General features: G+C 62.7%; 1 protein-coding gene across 1 annotated transcript; it reads right to left on the minus strand.

Moving 5' to 3' along the window:
• Positions 1 to 1,034: 1,034 nt before the first annotated feature.
• Positions 1,035 to 19,309, minus strand: BESB_066020 (uncharacterized protein; the record flags this gene model as incomplete). The annotated part of the gene is made up of 12 exons (XM_029364995.1): positions 1,035 to 2,546; positions 2,704 to 2,820; positions 3,245 to 3,383; positions 3,887 to 3,989; positions 4,269 to 5,606; positions 6,047 to 7,058; positions 7,560 to 7,925; positions 8,363 to 8,448; positions 8,812 to 11,159; positions 11,624 to 12,812; positions 13,296 to 13,481; positions 13,924 to 19,309. The coding sequence occupies 12 exons, from the start codon at positions 19,307 to 19,309 to the stop codon at positions 1,035 to 1,037; spliced, it is 13,782 nt and encodes a 4,593-aa protein (XP_029218578.1).
• Between the last annotated feature and the right edge of the window lie 973 nt (positions 19,310 to 20,282).

Raw genomic sequence — 20,282 nt, forward strand, 5'->3', positions numbered from 1 at the left:
CATCTTGTTAGGTTCTCTTACAAGCTGTAAAACATCCTGCAGCCATACGACGTACTCTCATACCGCCGCCCATGCAGGCACACAGCTAGCAAGCCCAGGTGGTCACGAGAAGTCGGCAGGCGAGAAAAGGCAGAGGGAGCAAGAAACGGGGACGAGGCCGCACGACTTTGCCCGGCGTTCGCCCCACACAAAATACGAATGTAGACAAACACACGGTTTAGGGTTTCAAACACCCGTATGTGGAACACACCTGCATCCCCCCCCCTATAATGCAGCGTGACCCACATATCTGCAAAATGGAGACTTCGGAAATTCTTTAGATTTGTAACATCTATCAATCGACGCGTATATATGTGGATCTATCCGTTTTTACCCCAATATCTAATCACACCTTGATTTGTACTTCTATTTTTGTGTATCGATTCGAAAAACTTTTCAACCGTGTACACGTTTGGTGTAGATACGGTAGGCGAACGAGAGACGTTTTGAGGTGTGCGGGCGAGCTAGCCTTGAGGTCACCCTCGAATATGCAGCGATGCGTCAAGTCGCAGTCACGGTGACGAGGATACCTGGCTAACTCGAGAAATACGAATACATATAGATTTATATAAATATATGTTCGCCTACGACGCATCGTGAGCATTCACCTGCATTGATTGCAGCGCCTGTGTAAACCGTGGCCGCCAGCTCTTATACGGCCGTTTCATGCATGTGACTGCTGGGGTTACAGGTTTGTAGCTTCTGTTCAATACAGTGCTTCCGAGCGCGCAAGAGACAGGCCCTGCAGAGACTGCATGGTTTGCTCTCGAATCCGTCGGCCGTTGCCTGATACCGGCGATCTGAACGTGGCGCATATCCGGACTTTTTACACGTGTGGAGTGATTTGCGCGTGTCTGCCTCTCACGCCTTTGGCTGCAAGCGAGAGAAATGATGCCATCCGATCGTGAAACAAAAAACACATCCCGAGTCCGCGGAGGCGCCCGCCTGGCGACACACATAACATGTCACATGCAGATGCGCGTGGCGGCTAATCCCTAAACCATACTGTAGAACGCGGCGCAGTGTACGCATAAGCGCACAGCGGGTGGGCTCGGCGTCTTGCGGCTGACTGCCATCGACGATCCCGGCGCGTGGCAGTTTTTTCCTCTGCGAGGAAGCGCCAGCGCGCTGTTCGTATGCGCCAGCGCGTCTGGCGTCATGAGGAGGGCTGGGTCGGCTGCCTCGCGGGAGGCGCTCTCGCGTGCCTCCAGACAGCGCAGCACGTCGATGCGTCTCCGCAAGCGGAAAAGTGGAAGGTAGGCGAGAAGTTTCTTCTGCTGCATGCGACGCGCATGTAGCCGCGTGTGCTCGCGCTCAAGGCGCTCCAGACTTGTCCAGCGCCGGGGCATGCGCTTGCCCTCCGCCCTCTCCTCTGCGTGGCTAGGCGAGCCCGGCGAGGCGCCCGAGGACGGCGCCAAAATACCCGACGCCGACGACGAGCAGAGAAGAGGCGAGTGGTTTGGAGGCTCGAGTGCCGCGTCAGTTTCGCGGGAGAGCGAAGGCGACGCAAGGAGAGCCGTCGAATCATCGAGGCTCCAGCGCTGCGAGGCCTCATCTCCAGGCTCCCCCCTCGGCCTCGCCGCGTCATCGCCGCCTTGAGGACTTTCCGCAGTCACGGAGACAGCTCCGTGGCCCCACGGCCGAGAGGGCTTGGGGCGCGTCTCTGCGACAACGCGACTCTTGGAGGCCCTCGCGCAGTCCTGGTGCTCTCCATCTTCTGCCGCCTCTCCCGCCACCTTCTCTCTCCGCCGAGGCGACGTCGCAGACCCCGGCCGGGTGCGGCGGAAGCCCGAAAAGAGGCGATTCCGAACCGACGCAAACGGCTTGCCTGCGCCTCGCTCGCTGCGGGCGGCGGCGGCCGTCGACGTCAGCGAGGCATGCGCCGGCTGGGAGACCGCCGACTTCTGCGGCGTTTTCCGCTTCCGAGACCTCGCAAGCTGCCCAAAAAATCCGGAAGCCCGCGCATGCGGCACGGGCGCAGCAGCGCCCCGTCCGTCGCCCTCCTCCAGCGAAGCCTGACCGGCACTCGCTATTGGAGACGACGCGACGGAGACCGTCTCTGCGCCTTCACGCTCAGCAGCGAGTCGCCCTGGAGAGCCGTGCCGACGCCCGGCCGGCTGCGTGGAGACCGACGAACACCGCGAAGATGCGCGCGCGGAAAGCCGCGCTGCATCCCTGGCCCCGACAGCGGCTGGCGGTGCCCCTTGCTCCTGACCTTCTGCGACTCTCCGCTCCGCATCCCGCCTGACGGAGTGCGCGGCGGCTTCGCCTGCAGAGAGCGCCGACGCGAACGAGGCTCTCTTCTCGCCGTGAGCGGCCCCCGCCGCGTCTCCACTCTCCGCTACGATGCCCTCCTTCGACGCCGACGCCGCTTTCGCGGGCTCGCACGCGGCGGATGGACTCGACAAGCAAGCGGAGGCAACCGACGGCGCGCCGGACGGCGACAGACAGCCGCCGAGGCGGTCGGTACCCGCAGAGCGGGAGTCTTCGCCGCTGTTGATGACGCTCTGTAGGACAGGAAACATTTCTGAAAAAGAGCGCATAAGCCGCCAGCACCTCTCGTCTCGAAACACGCTGAAGCGGTATATACACAAACATGAGTGTGCCTAGGCTCCAACGACCGCCCTTCCTCTTCAGGGGCTCGCCGCCGGGCTCAAGACTTACGTCAGGCGGCGTCGGCTTCGTAATGTCGTCCGCGTGGTCGCCGCAGCATTTGGCCATCTGCTGCGCGCGGGGGGGTGCCGCCTCCTGGAAGACCGCCCCGCTGCGCAGCTCGAACCTCTGAAGAAAACGAAACACACGGCCCGTTCGTTCGTGGACAGCCACTGAGCAGACGTGCGCCGACGGGCGCGGCTGTTGTCGAGCATCTCTCCGTTCGCTGCGCAGCTGCCGCTCTCCGCGCGCGACGCGCCGCCGGAACAGATCTTTCTCTCCCGAGTTCGCCCCGACGCCGACCTGCGTCGCCGCGGGCTTCCTGAAGTACGAAAAACTCTTTCCTTAGTGTCAACTGCGATTTAGGACGTTAAGAGACGAATTCTCGAACCACTCAGGCTGAATACTCAACTTCACGGTCAACCAATGCAGATACTCGGAAGATGTGAATGCCAGACGGGCCTCCCGTAACTTCTTCTCCGAAGACGTTCAGCGAGCTTTAGGAAAGTATATGGACATGTGCGGCCTCCTATTCGCTCCTGAAGAGACTTACCGGCGTCGCGGCAGCGGGAGGGGAGTGCAGCACGAGGAGTGGCTGGCAGCGACCAGCGGCGACCGCGTGGAGCAAAGGGAGGGAGAGAGGACTCTCAAGCGTCACGAGACATGGCGCGCAGTAGTAAAACCCGCAGCACCTGAAGAGACACGCCGAACGCGAAAGGCAGACAAAGTGCTCAAGTGTTTTTACCCTCAACACACATGCATGAATTTCATCGGCGGGAGGCGAAGAGAGGGGAGGGGCACATCTGGGCACATAGGGAGAAGCGCATGGACGATAAATGCGCGCGCCCTCACGGACTCTAGACGATCAGGAATTCTCGACATATCGAGAAAAGCATGCGTATACACAACAAGGCCCTCCGTATTCGCATCGCCACGCCCACACACCCGTACGCGACCAGGAACCGATACAAACATACATACCAGCATATGTATACATATATATATATATATATATATCGATATATAGTGTTAAGAATATAGGCATGAAGCGCCCTTTGCCACAGCATACATATTCACTCCTCCGACCGCCGCACGTCGCGAGGGAAGGCGCAAGTGATTGCGGTCCTGCATGCACAGCGAGGGCTTGAATGCCACATTCGAAGACGGGAAATGCCCCGCTCTGTGCCTCTCTTACTGGCAAAGCATCCCTTCGCCGTCGACGAGGTAAATATCATCCATGCGCGAGTGTCTCTGCAGCGCCCCGTCTCGAAAGTCGACTCCTTTGCTTGAGCCCAAACCTGCAGGCAACGACAGAAAAGCACTCGAGCCGGTCTGACGCGAGGCACCACACTCGAGCCGCAGCTTCCGCTCCCATGTAATTGAAAAATGGTGAATGCAGACGCCCCCGCGTCCCACCTACCCCCCCCCCCCCCCCTCCCGGCACCCAAAGAGTTCAAGGCGCCAGCCAGATACAGGCAACTTGACAGGCATTAGCAGCTTTATATAAAAGAGAAGGAGACGAGTGTGCTGGAATCTATAATACAGGGCTGCTGCCTCTCATTGTCTCTTTGGCGCACCTGTCAGAGTGGAGTGGCGCGGCGAACTCGAGGCCGAGTGAGAGCCTGCGCGGTACTGAGACAGTAGGAACCCAGGGGCCGGAACGCGGAGGTGAGCGCCCATTTTCGTCTCCTTTCTCGCGGCCGGCGACGGGAGGGGAGCAGTCGCCCCCCCCCGCGCCGCCTGCGCCGACGGTGAGGCGGGCAGCGAGCAGGCCGCGCAGGCGGCGCTTGAGGGCGAGGGCGGCGCGGCAGACATCCCGAGGGACTCGCGGGAGAAAACTGAGATGATCATGCGCGTTTGGCGCTTCTCCAGGACAAAGACAGAGGACAGCGAAGACGCCTGGGCCTTTGCGCCTTCACAGACGACCAGCGGAAGAGACAGCGACGCGGACGCGAGCGCCGAGACCGGCGAAGAGAGCGCGGACATGGGCGCGGGCGGCAGGGCCGCCTGCGGCCCGGGCTCCACGCGCGCAAGGGGCGACGCCCGGGGCACGAGGAGCTGTCTGGCCAGGAAGCCCGAGCGCGCAGAGGCGAACGAAACCGGCGAGGAGGTGAAGAGAGACAGAAGCGCAGACCGCGCAGGGCCCGGCGCCATCTCGGTGCCGCAGTCGCGACAGGAAAGGTAGCAAGAGGCGAGCGCGGCGGTGCCCAGGAGCACCGCTGCCGCGAAGGGGAAGAGCGGCGGTGCGGCCGAAGAGCAAGGCGCGAACAGGAAGACCGCCGCCGCGGAGGCGGACAGAGTCAAGTTTACAGGCAGTCTCCACTCCGCCGCCTCTACCGCCTCGTCGCGATCCGCGCCTCCTTCTGCCCGACTGCCTCTGTCTTCCTCGTCCACATCGCCAAAGCTCGAGAGCGCTGACAACGCGGAGGACGCCTGGAGCGTCAGCGCGTCGTCTTTATTTCGCTCCGCTTCGTCGAATGCATCCGCTGCCTCACTCGGCCGGAAGGCCACGATCCCGCTCTCGCTCCGGTCGCGGCGGCTGGCAGGCGGCCGCAGCGCGCCAGCCCCCCCGCCCCCTCGCCGCGCCGCACTCGCAGGCGACAGCGTCGCGCCGTTCGCGCAGGACTCCTCCGCCTTGACGGGGTAGTAAGCCGGTCGGAAGGAGCTGCGCGTGCGATCGAGCGCGCGGCTGGCGGAGGTCGGCGAGAAGAACGGCCGCGGCGAGGGCGGCGACGAGTAGAACGAGGACGGAGAAAGGAATGACGAAGACGAACACGAGGACGGCGACGCCGCTGGGAACGCATCCGGTGGCGCGGAAGACGAGGAGTGCTGCATCAGCGGACACAACTCCAGGGACGAGATCGCCGCCACATAGTGCGCGCCGAGAAGCGAGAGGAGCAAGACGTCGGCGTCACCTGAAGACGAAGAGAGAAACAGGAAAAGGGCCATTTTTTGTTTACAGCAGGGCGAACATTCATCGACGCGCTGCATGCCACACCGCGTTCCCTGATTGCGATGCCATCGCCAAGTAGACCTCAGCAATGCAAAAATACACTTGTATACATACAAATACACGTGTGCTTGTGTGCATGCCTATAGGTACGGTTGCTGATATATATATATATATATATATATATAAACAAACATATCTTATATATGTACGCATAACTGTATACACGTGTATATCAATGCATGCAGGATTTTGTGCAGTATACACACACATACTACGGGTCTTGTCTGGATAGTCGCCATTTTTTGCGCGCGAACGCAGTAGCCGAGGGAAAAACTCGGTGGAGAGACAAGATGAATGTGATTCATTTTTTACATTTTTCGATGCGCCTCTTGATCAACTCACCTGCAGTCCGCCTGGCGGCTCGCTTGCTCGCAGCCATGAGCGCCAGGAAGGCTTCTCGTTTCATTTGATGGGCGACCTTGTGAATCGCCCGCCACTGAGCCTCGACGTCTCTGCCTGCGACGCAGTCTCTGGTGCCCTCTGCTTCGCCCTTTCCTCCCTCTCCCTCAGCCGTCCTGCTGTCTCGTTTCTTGCTCTTGGCCTCAGTCGCGCCTTCCGCAGCAGGCTCGCCCGCTCGCGATGCGCGCGCCCCAAGCGGCCTGCCCCCTCGTCCGCCGGTGTCTCCGCCGCGCAGCTTCGCCCGACCGAGCAGATTCGCGCCGAGCTTTCTCAGGCGTCTGTCGAGCGAGGCGAGGGCGTCTCGTCTTTCCTCCGGCGCAGGGGTGCGGCGTTCGCTCTCACGGGACTTTGTTTCAAGATCCTCTTCGCGGCTTTCCATCGCTCGCGCAGCAGAGCAGGAGGCCCCTGGCTCGCCTACGTCCTCGCCCTCCGCGCTTGCCTGGGGGCTACGCCGCTTCGCCTCCCCCGCTGCCGCTTCGGCGGCCTCGTCGCCCTCCTCCGCGCGCCGCTTTGTCTCGTCTTCGCGGAGACTCCGCTGCTCTCTGACGAGGAAGGCGAGCGTCACACCGGCCGACAGGACGGCTGCGGGGGGGAAGAAACCCGAGTTGAGCAGGACGGCAAGCGCGCGGTAGTCGCGCCGCTGCAGCGCAGTGGTGACCGCCTGCAGGCGCGTGAGCAGCAAAACTTGTTCTTCGCGGCGGCGCAGCTCGGCCTCTGCTCCGCGGCGCCGCGGGCCTTCCGCCGCCACATCCTCTGCGTCGCCCGCGCCCGCGAGGGGCTGCGATTGGGACAGAGACAGCGTGGAGAGCGACGCCGCGCAGGGCACAGACAAGAGGGCGCCGCGCCCCAGTGAGCAGGTGACGCACGACACCAGCGGCTGGTAGAGGAGGCGAAGAAGAATCGCGTAGTGACCTCGGTCCACGGCGGCGACGACACACTGAAGCAGCGCGCGAACCTGCGAGAAGAGAGAAAAAAGTCGCGACAGAAAACACACTCAGATCGACAGATGCACACTGCAGACGAAACACTGAACGAAATCTCATCGACCAATAAATCGCGGAGAAAAACGTGCCAAGCAAGTTGACAGGCGGCACACTACACGCACGTCGTAGTCTCCTACGCGCTGCAGCAAGGCCTCTACAACCGGAACTGGCAAGAGCCCGTGCTTCAGTATCGTGCTGTAGACTATCAAAATGCACAAAGGTGAGGCACTCATCCATATACATACACATGCATGCATATAGCTGATAAAGGAATTCATAAAAAGCCAAATAAATATATACAGATATATAAATATATACACATAATCGAAGACTTGTACAGCACAAGTGGGGGCGCGTCGCGTCGAAGTTGATTCGCATACGCGATGCCAGATAGCCTCTTGGCGTGCCTCTGTCTCGCAGTGAAACATCGCCGTCTTTAACGCGAGAAGCAGGGATTTTTCTGCTGTCTTTACCTTGGAAAACCTGGTGCGCTGCTCCTCCGGCCTGGCGCTGTCGTCATCCTCCTGTGCGTCGCGCCCTTCTAAATCCTCCCCGCAGACGCAGACAGCCGGGGAGCAGTAAAGCAGCATCTCTGAAACCAATGCGAAGTCGCCTTCCATGCACGCGGCCAAGAGAGGAAAGACGCCGTTCTTGTTCGTCTGCAGAAGCAGCAGCGCGCGGGGATCCAGCGAGCTTCCCGAGGAGCGCGAAGAGGAAACCGGGAGAGGCGAAGAGAGAGGAGAGGCCCCGCGATCGCCAACGTCGAGCGCCATCAAAACGTGCAGCAGATGCTGCCGCGAAATTGAGGGCGAAGGACTGGCGAGTCCTGGGAGACGGTGCTAAGAATCACGCCGCAAAAGAGCGGAAAGAGACGAGAAATTAACAAGATCCCAAGGCAAAAAGAGACACCCGAGGACGCGCCGCGGAAGCAAAGGCAGGGGGCGACTACGTTGGACCGCAGCGGCAGAGAGAGATGATGAAACCCCCATGCAAAAGCTTCCACTACTTCTTGGGTGCCTGATCATATAAATATGTTTATCTACTTACTACAGCCACGGCTTTCCTCGAGTATGTGCTCCCGTAAAACAGTTGAGTTTCTTGGAGACGAGTGCACATGATCGTCGAGAGATCATCAGGACGCGAAAGAAAAGCGATAAATGAGCAGAGGCAACACGGCGAGGGAATGCGCAGGCAAGAAAAAGACAACAAAACAGCGTGGAAGCGCCTGTGAAACGAGAGAAGAAGGAGGAAAGTGACGCGAGGCCAGAAAACTCACCGAAATCGCGATGCCGCGAGCAAGGAGAATCAGCAGGGTGTCATAAAAAATCGGCGTCCGCATCAGCAGTGCTCGCCGCTTTTCCCCTAAAGCGAGCCACACAGACAAGATTCCACGAGGCATGACAGGACAGTGAGAAGCGCCAGACGCAGAGCCACGAACCCAGTCGTCACCCACAACACACCTACGCGGAACTAAAACGCGCGAGATCAGGCGAAGAAAGGCATCTGCCCGCCGCATACCGCCCGCGTGCCTTACGCGGGGGGCGTCCGCGTGTTGGCTTTAGCGTTGACAATCAAAGAAGAAAAAACACGCGCGAGAATGAAGAGACACCAAAACAGCCCCTTACACGCCCTCGAAGACGTCGGCGCCACAAATAGCTGCGCGCCGCGTCGCACGAAGCAACACACACACAAAAGCAGACGTGTTCATGAAGAGCGTTTTTTTACACGCATAGGCCATCACGCTGGGCGCGCTGCGCCGAGAAGAAAGGCTCGTTTTCGCTGTCCAGTGAAGAGCAGGCTCACTCGGGAGTAGCGTGTCGAGAATCATGACGGTGAGGTCTTCGTTTCCATGAGCCACAGCGAGCATGAGGAGACTCCAGGCATCTTGATCTGCGCGCCGCAGCTCGCCGCCTCTCGCGTACTCCATTCGCTTCCGCCTGCGCCTTTCTTTCTGCTTAAGTCGCCTGTCGAGCGCCGCGCCTCGCGGGTGCTGGTCCTCCCGCAGCAGCGCCTCGTCTCTGTCCGCGGCGACGAGCTTCCCAACGAATACGCCGAGGCGCTTTTCGCGCTCCTCGAAGAGAAATTGCTCAAAGGAGGCGGACTGCAGAGAGGAGGTCGTCTGAAGCTCCTTCCTACTGCGACGCGAACGCGAAAACAAACTTCGTTCTCTTCGCCGCGAAGAGCTGCGGTCGCTGGACTTGCCCCGGCCTCCACCCCCCTGCGACGGCAAACGCGGGCGCGGCCTGCCTCGTCGTCGGGTTTCACCTTGCCGTTCTTCTTCGTCCTTCTTCACGCCTTCGCGACCCCGGAGCGCGGCTTCGTCGCCTCTCCCTGCGCTGAGTGCGCCTTCGGCATTCCGACTCTCGTCCTTCTCCTCCGTCCGTCGACTCGCGCCTCGCTTCAGAGCCTCGCTCCCCCCCCTCTGCGCCGCCGCGCTGCCGCCTGACGCGCGCCTTCTCCGGCGGCTGCGGCCTATATTTGGAGATCCGCCGCCGCAGGCGGCGTCTTCTTCACTGCAGCTCGTCGTGCTCGCGACGAGAGTCCACCAAGGGTTATCTGCCATTTGCTTCTGCGCGAGAGACGCGCGGCCGTGTCCGCAGCAGCAGGGGCTTTCTTCCCACGGGATCGACTCTTCGTCGCTCTCCTCGCTGGCGCCCTTCTCTCCCTCGCTTTCGCAGCCTGGCGGGCGGCGCGGTGAGAGAAAATCGAAGTGCGAGTCAAAGCCTCCAGCGGGCAACGCCGCCGCGGCACGCAACGGACAGAAGACGCTGTGCTCTTTGCGCGACGCGGAGGCCGCGGAACCGTCGCCCGAGTGGCATGCTGCGAGCCTCGAGGGAGACGCCGAAGAGGCTGCCGACGACAGTGCGCCCTCCGCGCAGGAGGACGACGAGGCTCTCGAGGAGGCGGAGGGCGACATCGCCTCAGAGGACGTGGAAGAAAACGAAAAGCAAAGCGACGGCGAGCGAGAAGACGAGATAGACGAACAGGATGTCCAGCGACACCGGTGAGGGGCGCAGGGGCCCCCTGCCCCCCGCGCTGGGGGAGGAGGAGAGAAGAGACTACTCGGCGAAGGCGGAGTCTGCGACAAGGACGAAGACAGGGGGGACGGACGCGGCCGTAGCCGCGCCGAGCGACTTCTGTCTGGCGAGTGCTCGCGGCACGAGCTATTGGCAACCGCGTCTCTGTTCCGTTGTCGCCCTTCTCGTCGAGCCGCCGCGTCTCTATTCGTTGCGTGCACGCCTCCTCCTCGCGACCCACCGCCGGTCGCGTCTTCAGCGCTCTCCTTGCTGTCGTCGTCGGCGGAGAAAAACGCCTCCTCCGCCTTGTGGAGCGGCCCTGCAGACGCAGGAGGCTCTCCAGCGCGTCTCGGCGTGTGTTTGGTCGACAGGGCTGCATCAGCCCCCCGCAAGCGTCCTGCCGACGCCTCCGCGGCGCCGCCCTCGCCTCTCGACTCTGTCGCGGTCTCCGCCCCGTCCCGCGACCTGTCAGGCTCCGGGAGGCTGCGGGTTGGCGGGTACGAGCTCCTCAGCAGGAAGAGAGGCGCGGGGCTTTCCGCCGCGTCGCCATCGCCGGCGCTGCGAGTTCCCTGCAGCCAGAACTTGGCCTCGCGCGAGTGGATCGAGAGCGGCGCAAAGGCCGCGACGCTCGAAGACACCAAACTCTGCGAAAGAAGCGCGAAGAGCCGAAACGGAGGGCCCTCCACGGCGGCCGCCTGCAAGGCGTCCAGCGCAATGAGCGCCAGAGGCTGCGTTGCCCTCTCGAAGAAGGCACAGCGCAGCGCAAAGGGCACGCGAGGAGAGGCAGAAGCGCCACTTGGAGACGCATGCGCAAGAGGCAGTCCCGAGGAGGGAGGAAAACAAGCGGCGGGCGGAGCTGCCTCGGAGGACGCGCACAGCGACGCGCGCGAAGCGACCCTCATTGCAGGTTGAGACGAGACAGAAACAAAAGAAGCAAACGAGGGCGTGGAGAGAGCACGCGCCGCCGCGAAGGTAGCCGCGGAGGCTGCCTGGAGGGAGTTGCCGCTGTAGGCAGCCAGAATACGACGATCCGACGCAAAAAGGGGCGGGTTGAGCCTGAAGGAATTGCAGACCCAATGCACAACAATCGAACAAATGAATGCGAAGGGAAACACGCGCAGGGACGCCCGTTGCGAGTAGACGAAGCAACCTGGAGCAGCCAAGAGGAGGCGACAGGACAGAACTGGCGCGCGAAATCAAAGCGTTCACCTCCGACGTAAAGGAAACAGCGGGAGAAGCCATGCCGCCAAGCCAGGCCGCGGCGACGAAGACAAGCGCCTGCGCAGTGGGGCCCTCTCTTTAGTGGCAAAAACTGGGAAAAAGGGGAAAAAAGAAGGACGAGAGACGCATGCAAGGCCAGAGGCGCCAACGCGTCGAGGGCCAGAAGGCGGCATGCTTCCACGGGAGACATCGCGGTCTACAAAGGCAAAGAACTGGAGAAAAAGCGACGGGACAGGGACGGCTGAATACCGATCCGACAACAATCTCTGAAAAACGGCGGACAAAATCCCAGTCCTCACCGCTCATAAGGGTCGTACGGATCTGCGATGCAGACGCCCCCGTCTTCTGCTTCCTCTTCATCCTCGGCGCAAGGCAAGGCGCACAGCCGCTCTGCGTCGCCACGCTCGTCGCTGCCCCCCGCCTTGTCGCCTGCGCCTCGCCCTTCCTCCTTCGCACTCGCCTCCGGCGCCTCTGACGGCTCCGCTTCTGCGCGACTCTCCGCGTTGCTCTCTGCGGAAGCTTGCGCGCGCGCGCCTTCCGCCTTTTCGCTCTCCTGCGGTTTGGGCACCTCGCGCCTTTCCTCCTCGGCGAGCGCTTGGCGCCGCACGCCGCGGGGGACTTCGGCCTGCGCAGCTCTAACCCCACTTTCTGCGCACTTTTCCAGTTCGTCCTCCATCGACAGCGAGCGAGTCACCTCCTCGATGATGCTGTGCACGAACTGGAAGGACATCGAGGCGACACCTTGCCACGCCGAGCCCCCGAAGAACGCAGGCGCGTGTTCAGCGTCTCGCTCGCCCTTCGCTGCCGCGAGGCGTCCGCGCTCGCCGCCGGCAGTCTGCTTCGCCGATGCACGCGCGGCCTCTGAGGGCGACTCTGCGAGTGCCGGCGCTTCACCCTCCGAGGGCGGGTCGCCAGGGCCCGCCGCCGACGGCAGGTAGACGGCCTCGCTGAAGAATTCGTCTTCGTCCATCAAGTTCAGCTTGGCCGCGGCGCTGTACGCGGGCCTGCCGACGCCTCTCGCGCCGTCGGGGACCGCAGCCCCTCCGCCAGCACTCTTCGCAGGCGTAGAAGACGAGACAGCAGCTGAGGCAGACGCGGTAGCAGCTGAGGGAGGCGAGGCACGCCGTGAGGGAGGCGAGGCACGCCGTGAGGGAGGCGAGGCATCCCGCGAGGGAGGCAACGCACAGGTCCCTTCAGGCGCTGGGGGAGGCATCGGTCGGATGTCGAGCCCGAGCGAAGGCGACGCAGAATCGGCCGCCCGAGTCAAGGCTGCGAGGGCCTCCGGCGTCGCGCCGCCGCGCCGCGCAGGCATGTCCAGGAAGCTGGCGGGGGTCGCCGAGTGGACGCGTCGCTTGGCGGCCTCAGAAAGGGCGAGGGACAAACGCGACCGGCGCCCCGCGGCCGGCGGAGACGCTGAGAGGCTGCGCGGGTCTTGCGCGCTGGACTCAGACGCGCGAAGGCGACGACCAAGCCGCTTGCTGAAGCACACTGAAGACATAAAAACGAGACAAAACGAAGGACATGAATGCCCAGCTGGGTGCCTAGAGCCGCATGCAGACACCCGAGAAGTCTGCGAGGGGCGCTCCGGATGCCCAGGGCAAGAGGCCTCACTCCGTCACAACCCGCCGCTTTCTCCCCCACCCCCGAACCCCCGGAACCCTAAACCCTAGTCACTCCCGAACCCCCTCCCCTCCGCCTCGAGCAGCGTCCCGCGCGGCACCTTTTTCACGTGCTGGTATATGCAAGTTGGTAAAAGCATATGATGAGGTGAGTGAGCACGCGAAGACGGTTCAAAGCGGCGTTTCTCTTTCACGTTTCATTGAGACGCGTTCCCCTAGAGATCCTGCCGGCAAAGCATGTGGGGCACTTCCGCATGTGAGTGTGCACTTTGAAAAGAGACTCGCTCGCTCCGAAGAAAAAGGGGGAGTTCCTAACTCTCGCGCCTTATAGCGAGTCTTCCGTGCGGCTTACTTTTCGCGGTTCGGTGCGTCACCTTCCAGAGATCCACTTGCTCCTGCTGCCAAAGAATCCGCTCGATGGCCTGCTGCTGTTGGCCTCTCGCGACGGCCTGGCAGGCGCGGCGCTGGCGATTCAACACGCACACGTTCGCGCCGCTGTCCAGCAGCTGCTGCACGACGTCGAGATTTCCTGCATGCGCTGAAAAGAAAACGGAACAACCGCTCCACGAACAAATGAGACTGCTAAAGAGACAGTACCGCACGAATACACTAAGCAACATATATATTTACATGTATCTATCGATATATATATACATATATATTTGCATACATGCATGCGTACATACATATATACATACACGTGGACATTGAGGCAGGCGAGGGAGGGAGGGTAGGGGAAGAAGATCTGTCACACGAGAGAGAAGCCGGAGCCGGCGCGGCATCCATACTAGGCCCTCGACTCACAGCTACGCAAACTTTTCTGCCGACTTAGATCGCCGGCAAAAGCCGCCTCATCTGCGTTCACAAGACACACCTGGCCATACTATAAAAACAGATGCATGTGAAGGTGAGCACACACATGCATCCGTCCACATGCATACATATACAAATATATGCAGATGGAGAGGAGGCGGCGCTACCTGCGAGGTGGAGAGGCGTCCAGAGGTGGGTGCCTCCGCGGAGGTTCAGGTCGAAGGCGAAGGGACACGCGTGATTGAGCATCGTGTGCTGCAGGATGTCGACGTCGCCAGCTTCAGCCAGGAGGCCGGGCGCAATCACGTCACGCTCGCGTCTGCCGCTCTCGCCGCCTGCGAGGCCGTTAGCGCGCGCGCCAGACGCACAGCGGGCGAGGGCACTCGCGTCTTGCAGCTCACTGCCCCCCGTGGCCTTCACAAGCGCAAAGAGAGCGGCGGAAGTCGCCTGAGCCGCGACGAGGCATCCCGACGTCGTCTGCAGCTGTGCCCACAGCAGCGGAGACGGATCTTCCATCGGCCGGCGCGTGTCGCGCTGCGAGGCGCAAAGACTTCGCGGCGAAGCCGCAGGCGGAGTCCGCGCGTCGCTTGGCGAGGTGTCTGGCTCTCGAGCCACGCCACCGCCGTCGCGCGCCTCCACGCGCGGCATCGCCGATGGCGGCCGCGAAGAAGGAGCTCTCTGCGACGCCGCGACAAGGAACGGGTTCACCGCATGAGAGGAGGAGACAGAGGCAGCACCGGCCGCGGAGGCGACGGCACCGCCACCTGGCGGCGCCGTCGCGCTGGGCGCCGGCGACGCGAGATGCGATGAAGACTCCGTGCGACGCACCTCCTCGCGGTCTCTCGTCCGCCCGCGCTGCGAGCTCGCCGGCACAGCCGCGTCTAAACCGACGACATGGTACGCGAGTTGGCGGGTTTCCTCTCCGCTTGCTTCTCTCTGTGCTTCTCCCTCCTCGCGGCTGCGGTCCTGCGGCCTTCGCGGCCCCCCGTGCGCCCTCGGCTCGCGCTCTCGACCGCTCACCTGCATCCGCCTGGCGTCTGCCTCGTCTGCCGCCGCGGCGCGCGCGCCATTGTCTGGGCCGCTCTTTCGCTCGCTGGTGAGCTCCGCGCCCCGCGGCGAGGCGGCCGGCGAAGCACTTCGCTGTAGGGCCTCCGCCGCCTTCTCAAACCGCCGCGCCGCGTCGAGGAGGCTGACGGCGGGGGCGAGGTAGTCCACACGTTCGGCGTGCGCGCAGAGTCCGCGCTGACAGCGGGCGTCGGTCGCCTCCGTCAGTTCGTCGATGAACCAGAGAGCCTTCCGCTGGCCGCGCCGCGCCGCGAGGTGCACAGCGCCCCACAGGTCGTTGTTCAGCTGATTCGCGCGCACGCAGACGCGCACCGCCGCGCAGGCGAAGGGGCTCGAGGCGTCGCGAGACTCGCGCGCACCGCGTGAGTCCCGATGCGCCGAGTCCTCCGCGCCGCCGGCTGAACTGGCATCCGCGCGCTGGGCCTGCGCGCCGGCGTCTGTCGCCTCTGCAGGCCTCGCGCGTCCCCCGGGGTGGCCGCCGGCGCCACGCAGGACGACGAAGCGCGCGCCCGGACCATCATCTGCGTGCGGGTGGCGCAGCAGCAGCAAGGCCACTTCGAGGGGCGGCGGCAGCGGCAGCCCAAGCAGATCGACGAAGCGCGAGCGGACCCGCGTATACTCACTCGGGGTCGCCTCCGGCGCGGGCGAGGCGGATGCCTCGTCGACGTTCGAATCCGCGGAGACGCGGAGAGACGCCGCGCCGCCGCCCGAGGCACCCGCCAGCGACGACGAGGGCGGTGCAGCTCGTGCGAGGGCGACCGCAGGGAAAGGCGCTTTGGTGCGGCTCCTGGCGCGCAGGGCAGACGAGAGAAGCAGCGGCTCGAGGCCTGGGCAGCCTCTATCGAAGACCGAGAGCAGCACGTGGAGAGCAGTGTTGCCGTCGCTGTCGACCGCAGTCGGGTCGCAGCCGGCGTGGAGCAGCAACGCGCAGATGGCCACCTCGAAGGAGACAGTCGCCACATGCAGAGGTGTCCCGTAGATCCCCGCCCCCGCGTTCAGCAGCGCGAAGCCGCTGAGAATCGCCGCCTGCGTCGCCGAGAAGGCGGCCGGGGCGCCGCCGAGGGGCGAAGGCGACGATACCGGGCGCGGAGACGAAGGAGCGAGCGGCGACGGAGCAAAGAACTGCGGAAGCGCGTAGACCGGCGAGCGCGAAGAGGCCAGCTCCGGAAAGCGGTAAGGCAGCAGACGCGCGGCGGACTCGAGGTTGATCCCGTCTGGGGCAAAGCCGCCGCGGGCGACCTCCTCACGAGCTCCTGTCTCCTTCTCAGCCTCCGCGTCCGCCGCGGCGGCTTCTCGCAGGCGCACAGCAGCTTCCTCCACGAGCAAGGCCACCAGGTTGAACTGGGACTCTCTAACGGCGAGAAGGAGCGGCGAGCTGCCGTCGCTGTCAAGGGCGTTGAGCTCGGCGCGCTCGCCGGCGCGGAGGAGCGCCCGCGCGACGCCTTCGTGACCCTCCAGCGCGGCAACGTGGAGGCGCGTCCGGCGCTTGGCGTCGACAGCGAAAATTGCGTCGGTGGCGAAGGCGCGCGAGATCGACAGACGTATCTCCAGCGTGCACAGAGAGAGCAGTAGAAAGGCGAAGGCGGACGAGGCCGCGAGGCCGTCGCCGCCGGAGGGCCCTGGCGGGAACTGGCGCACGAGGTGGCGAGCCGCGGCGAGCAGACGAGGCGTCGGCGCCTTCAGCGGACACTCCCATGACTCCCGCCCAGAGGAGAAGAAGCACACAAATTCAAGGAAAGAAAGACAGCAGGGACAGGCCCGCGGGAAGGCCGAGTCCGCCGCCGGCGCCGCAGGCGCCTGAGGCCCTCGTGACGCCGAGCAGTTCCCCGAGGCCGCGAGGTCGGCGGCCAGCCAAGGCGCTAGCGGGGCCGCGTCGGCGTCCACGGGCGAGCCCGCCGAAGTGATGCCTCGAGGCCAGAACGAGTCCTCGCCATTCTCCTCCCCTGGCGCCCAGCGTCCCTCTTCCTGTTTGAGACGTCGCAGCGCAGCGCGGAATCGCCGGCAGGGCTGGGCGCCGCAGAGAAGGTAGTCCTCGTCCCGCCTGACTGTGTTGTGCACGTTCCGTCCTGCACTTCCTCTGCGGGCTCTCGAGCACGAAGCGGCTTCTGCCGCTTCGTGCTCGAGAGTCTCCTCGACCTGGGCTGCGAGCTCCGCGGCCCGTCCGTGGAGCCACTCCTGAACGGCGCGGAGCTGGGCGAGGAAGCAGCGGAGCTGTTCGCCGCGCGCCACGCGCGCGAGCGGCGGCGACGTGTACCGGAGCCAGTCGAGAGACAGTTCCTCCAGGTGGGCACTCAGCAGGTACAAGTCCAGCGGCAAGAGCGTGAAGGCGTTGCAGTGGACATGCAGCACGCGCAGCCTCCTGAAGAAGAGCTGGCCGTGTACCGCGAGCAGGTCGGCGTAGGGCTCCGCGCCGCCGACAGGCCCGCAGGCGGCGGCGGGGGTCGCGGCCGGGGCGCCGCCGCGAGGCGGAGACGCCGAGGGATCTGCGGCCAGAGCTGCAGAGACAGAAGCAGGCGCGAGGAGGAAGGAGAGGTCATCCAAGAAGTTGCTCTCGATGTGCAGCTTCTCCAGCGGCGAGACGCCGCCGCCTGCCCCCGGCCTGCGGGCCTCGCGTGCCTCGTCCCCCCCGAAGGACGAGGGGCGATCCGGGAAGTGCGTGAGGTAGTTGGAGCTGAGCGACAAGGTAGCGAGCGCAGGCAGATCCAGAAGCTGTCGCGGCACTGTCGAGAGAACGTTGCCATCCAGAAGCAGGATGCGCAGGTGGCGGAGGCAAGCGACCGATTCCGGCACACTCTCGAGATTGTTGGAGCGCAGGTCCAGCACCTGCAGCGCCGGCAGCAGCGAGAAGAAGCCGTTCGTCACCGCGCGGAGACTCTGACATGAGAGCGCAAGCGATGCGGATATGGCTGCTTTGCCGGGCTTGTGCGCAAGGAACACATTCGCCCCGAACGCGCTCTCTGTCGCCGTCTGCTGCGCGGCGTCTCTAGCCTTCTCCTCCGGTCGCGCAGGCGCCGCGTTGGGCGATGCATAAAAGTCGGGTGCGAAGTGGCGGACGCCGCAGTCCGCCGCGCGGAACTCCACAATCGACACGCCGGGCGCCTGTGGCAGGTCAACGATCAACTCGGGGCTCAAACACGCACATCCACTTTCCCTCTGTCTTCGAAGAAAATCGCCGCCTGCTGGAGGCGCCTCAGCACCGGCAGGCGACGCATCAGCAAGCCGCGAGAGCTGCAGAGTGCAGAGATGGCCGTCGCTGGACGTGCAGGGCTTCTGGGGGTCGCGCGCGCGCCCCTCTTCGCTGAGCGACAACGACAAGTCAGCGGGCGACGATCCGTAAGAAGATACCGACGAAGACGCAGATGGAGGCGCCTTCCCAAAGAGGGACGCGGCACACGGGGCCCGCAGCCGCTCCTGGTCGCCCTCTCCGGGAATGTCTGATCCTTCATCTTCGCTGTCCTCAAGGTGTCGTCGTAGCTTCCTCTTCTTCAGAGTAACCAGCACCGTGGGGCGCTCGTCGGAGCCAGCCCCCGAGGAGGAGGCAGCGCAGAGACTCGGCGAATAGGGGCAGCGTGAGGCAGAACGCGAACCAGACTGGGTGTTGAAAAGGGCGAGAGAAGCCGAGGCGGATAAAGCGGAGGCCGGGATAATTTCGCATCTACCTGGCCGCTGCGTAGGCAGATACACCGGTGGGGGTGACGCGAGAGCCGCAGCGAGCGGAGAAGAGAAGGCAGATACTTCATTCCCGCGCGTCCCGCTGGATCCAGCTATCAGTTCAACATCCTCGCCCTGCACTCTCTGCCACGACTGCGTGTAGACAAAACGCCGGCGCGGAGGGAGGGAAACAGACGCTTGGCGAGCGACGTGAATCATCTTCTCGCGCTCCTCTTTCCCATCAAGGCCTCGCGACAGGGACGCGGCGTCGATCGGAATTAAACTTGCGCCCTTCGCAGGTTGTTCCTTGCCATCGGGAGAAGGCGCTCTCACGTGAGCTACATCGTCTCCTGCGGAGCGACTGAAAGAGGAGGAGTGAACCGTGCTCTGCGCGGCGCTCTCCTCAGCTGTACGTACACTCGCAGGCTGGCAGACACTGCCAGCTCGCGCGGACGGTCCCCCAGCTGCGCCAGCGGCTGTCTGATCTGGACTCGCTGGGGTCTGCTGAGCCTGAAGAATGTCTCGGTAGGTCAGGATGTGCGAGGAACCCTCGCTAGAAGACGAAAAAGCGGGGAACAAAGTTGGGGACGAAGGTGTCTCTGCGCAGGCAGAAACCGCGGATACTGGAGAGGAAGCTGCCGAGGACAGCTTCCCAGACTTTCCTGCCGATAGATGTGGAAGCGCAGCGGAATCGTGAGGGAGAGACGAAGAAGAAGACGAAGCGTGCCATGAAGGGGAGGAGGGAGAGGGAGAGAACGGCGTGGAAGAGGAGGAAAGCGACTTTGGCTTGTCGTTCTCGTCCTCCTCTATGAAAGATCGCAGCACGCGACCCCACATCCTGCTGCCGAGATTGGGAGACAGATGCCAACGGTGTCAAGGCCGCAGGCCGTTTCCTGTCACAGAGTGCCTGACCTCGAAAAGACTGCTTGGGTGATGTGCTGATGGTGCATTAAGAGTGTTAGAGGGGCGGTGACGGTAATAACTAACGTGGCGTTACTTGCTGAAAAACAGAGCGATAATGGAACCACAGACGCATGTCGATGCACAAAAATGCGTTGAAGGTGGGAATTTGTTGACTGGATCAGACGATGATCAACCGAGAAGGACGCTCTCTAGCGGAGCCAAATGGCAGCGAGCTACCAAACGCAGGATTTTGCTGCGGAAGAAAGTGGAAAGCAGACCCGTTGCGAAGCAAAGCGGCAATGGATATATTCCAAACAAATGGAAGTGAATGAAACAATTAAAAATGAGGCGAGATAACGGTCGTGAGCACTCGGTAAGCTTTGCTCAGTGCGGACATGCGCTGAGACCGTATTGCACGTACAACCGAAGATCAGAAGCGGTAGCGAAAACTCGGACGGAATATGGACAAGAAGCAGATTCTGAGCAACCAAAAAGAAAAGGGGCTTGACAGAAAAAGAAAAAAAGACTCCCTTTTCACTTTTCGTGCAACCGTGAGATACGGACCGCCTGCATGTTACTTCTGCCGGCTCGGTGATCTGTAACCCCTTTCGTCAATATCGGGCGGCCATCCCTGCAGCAGGACAAGGAATCCAAAAGCCCCGTGAAAGTCCGCTTATGCTTGACAATGTAGCTTTTTACGTTCAGTCTGCGCGTGCTGGATAAGGTACGCGCAAACTGCAGTCGTTGCAAAGTCAGCTGTCCTGCGATGTGCATGGGAAACTCTGTGAGCCTCAGCTCTCTCGAGCCACATGCGATTGTTTGGGGCCTCATGTTCACGCATGCATCGTTCCACGCGGACTGAAAATGCTTAGAGTTCAATCAGAATAACGAAAAGCGCAGAATATGC

This window comes from Besnoitia besnoiti, chromosome VI (assembly GCF_002563875.1).
Source record: "Besnoitia besnoiti strain Bb-Ger1 chromosome VI, whole genome shotgun sequence".
Classification (NCBI taxonomy): Eukaryota; Apicomplexa; class Conoidasida; order Eucoccidiorida; family Sarcocystidae; genus Besnoitia; species Besnoitia besnoiti.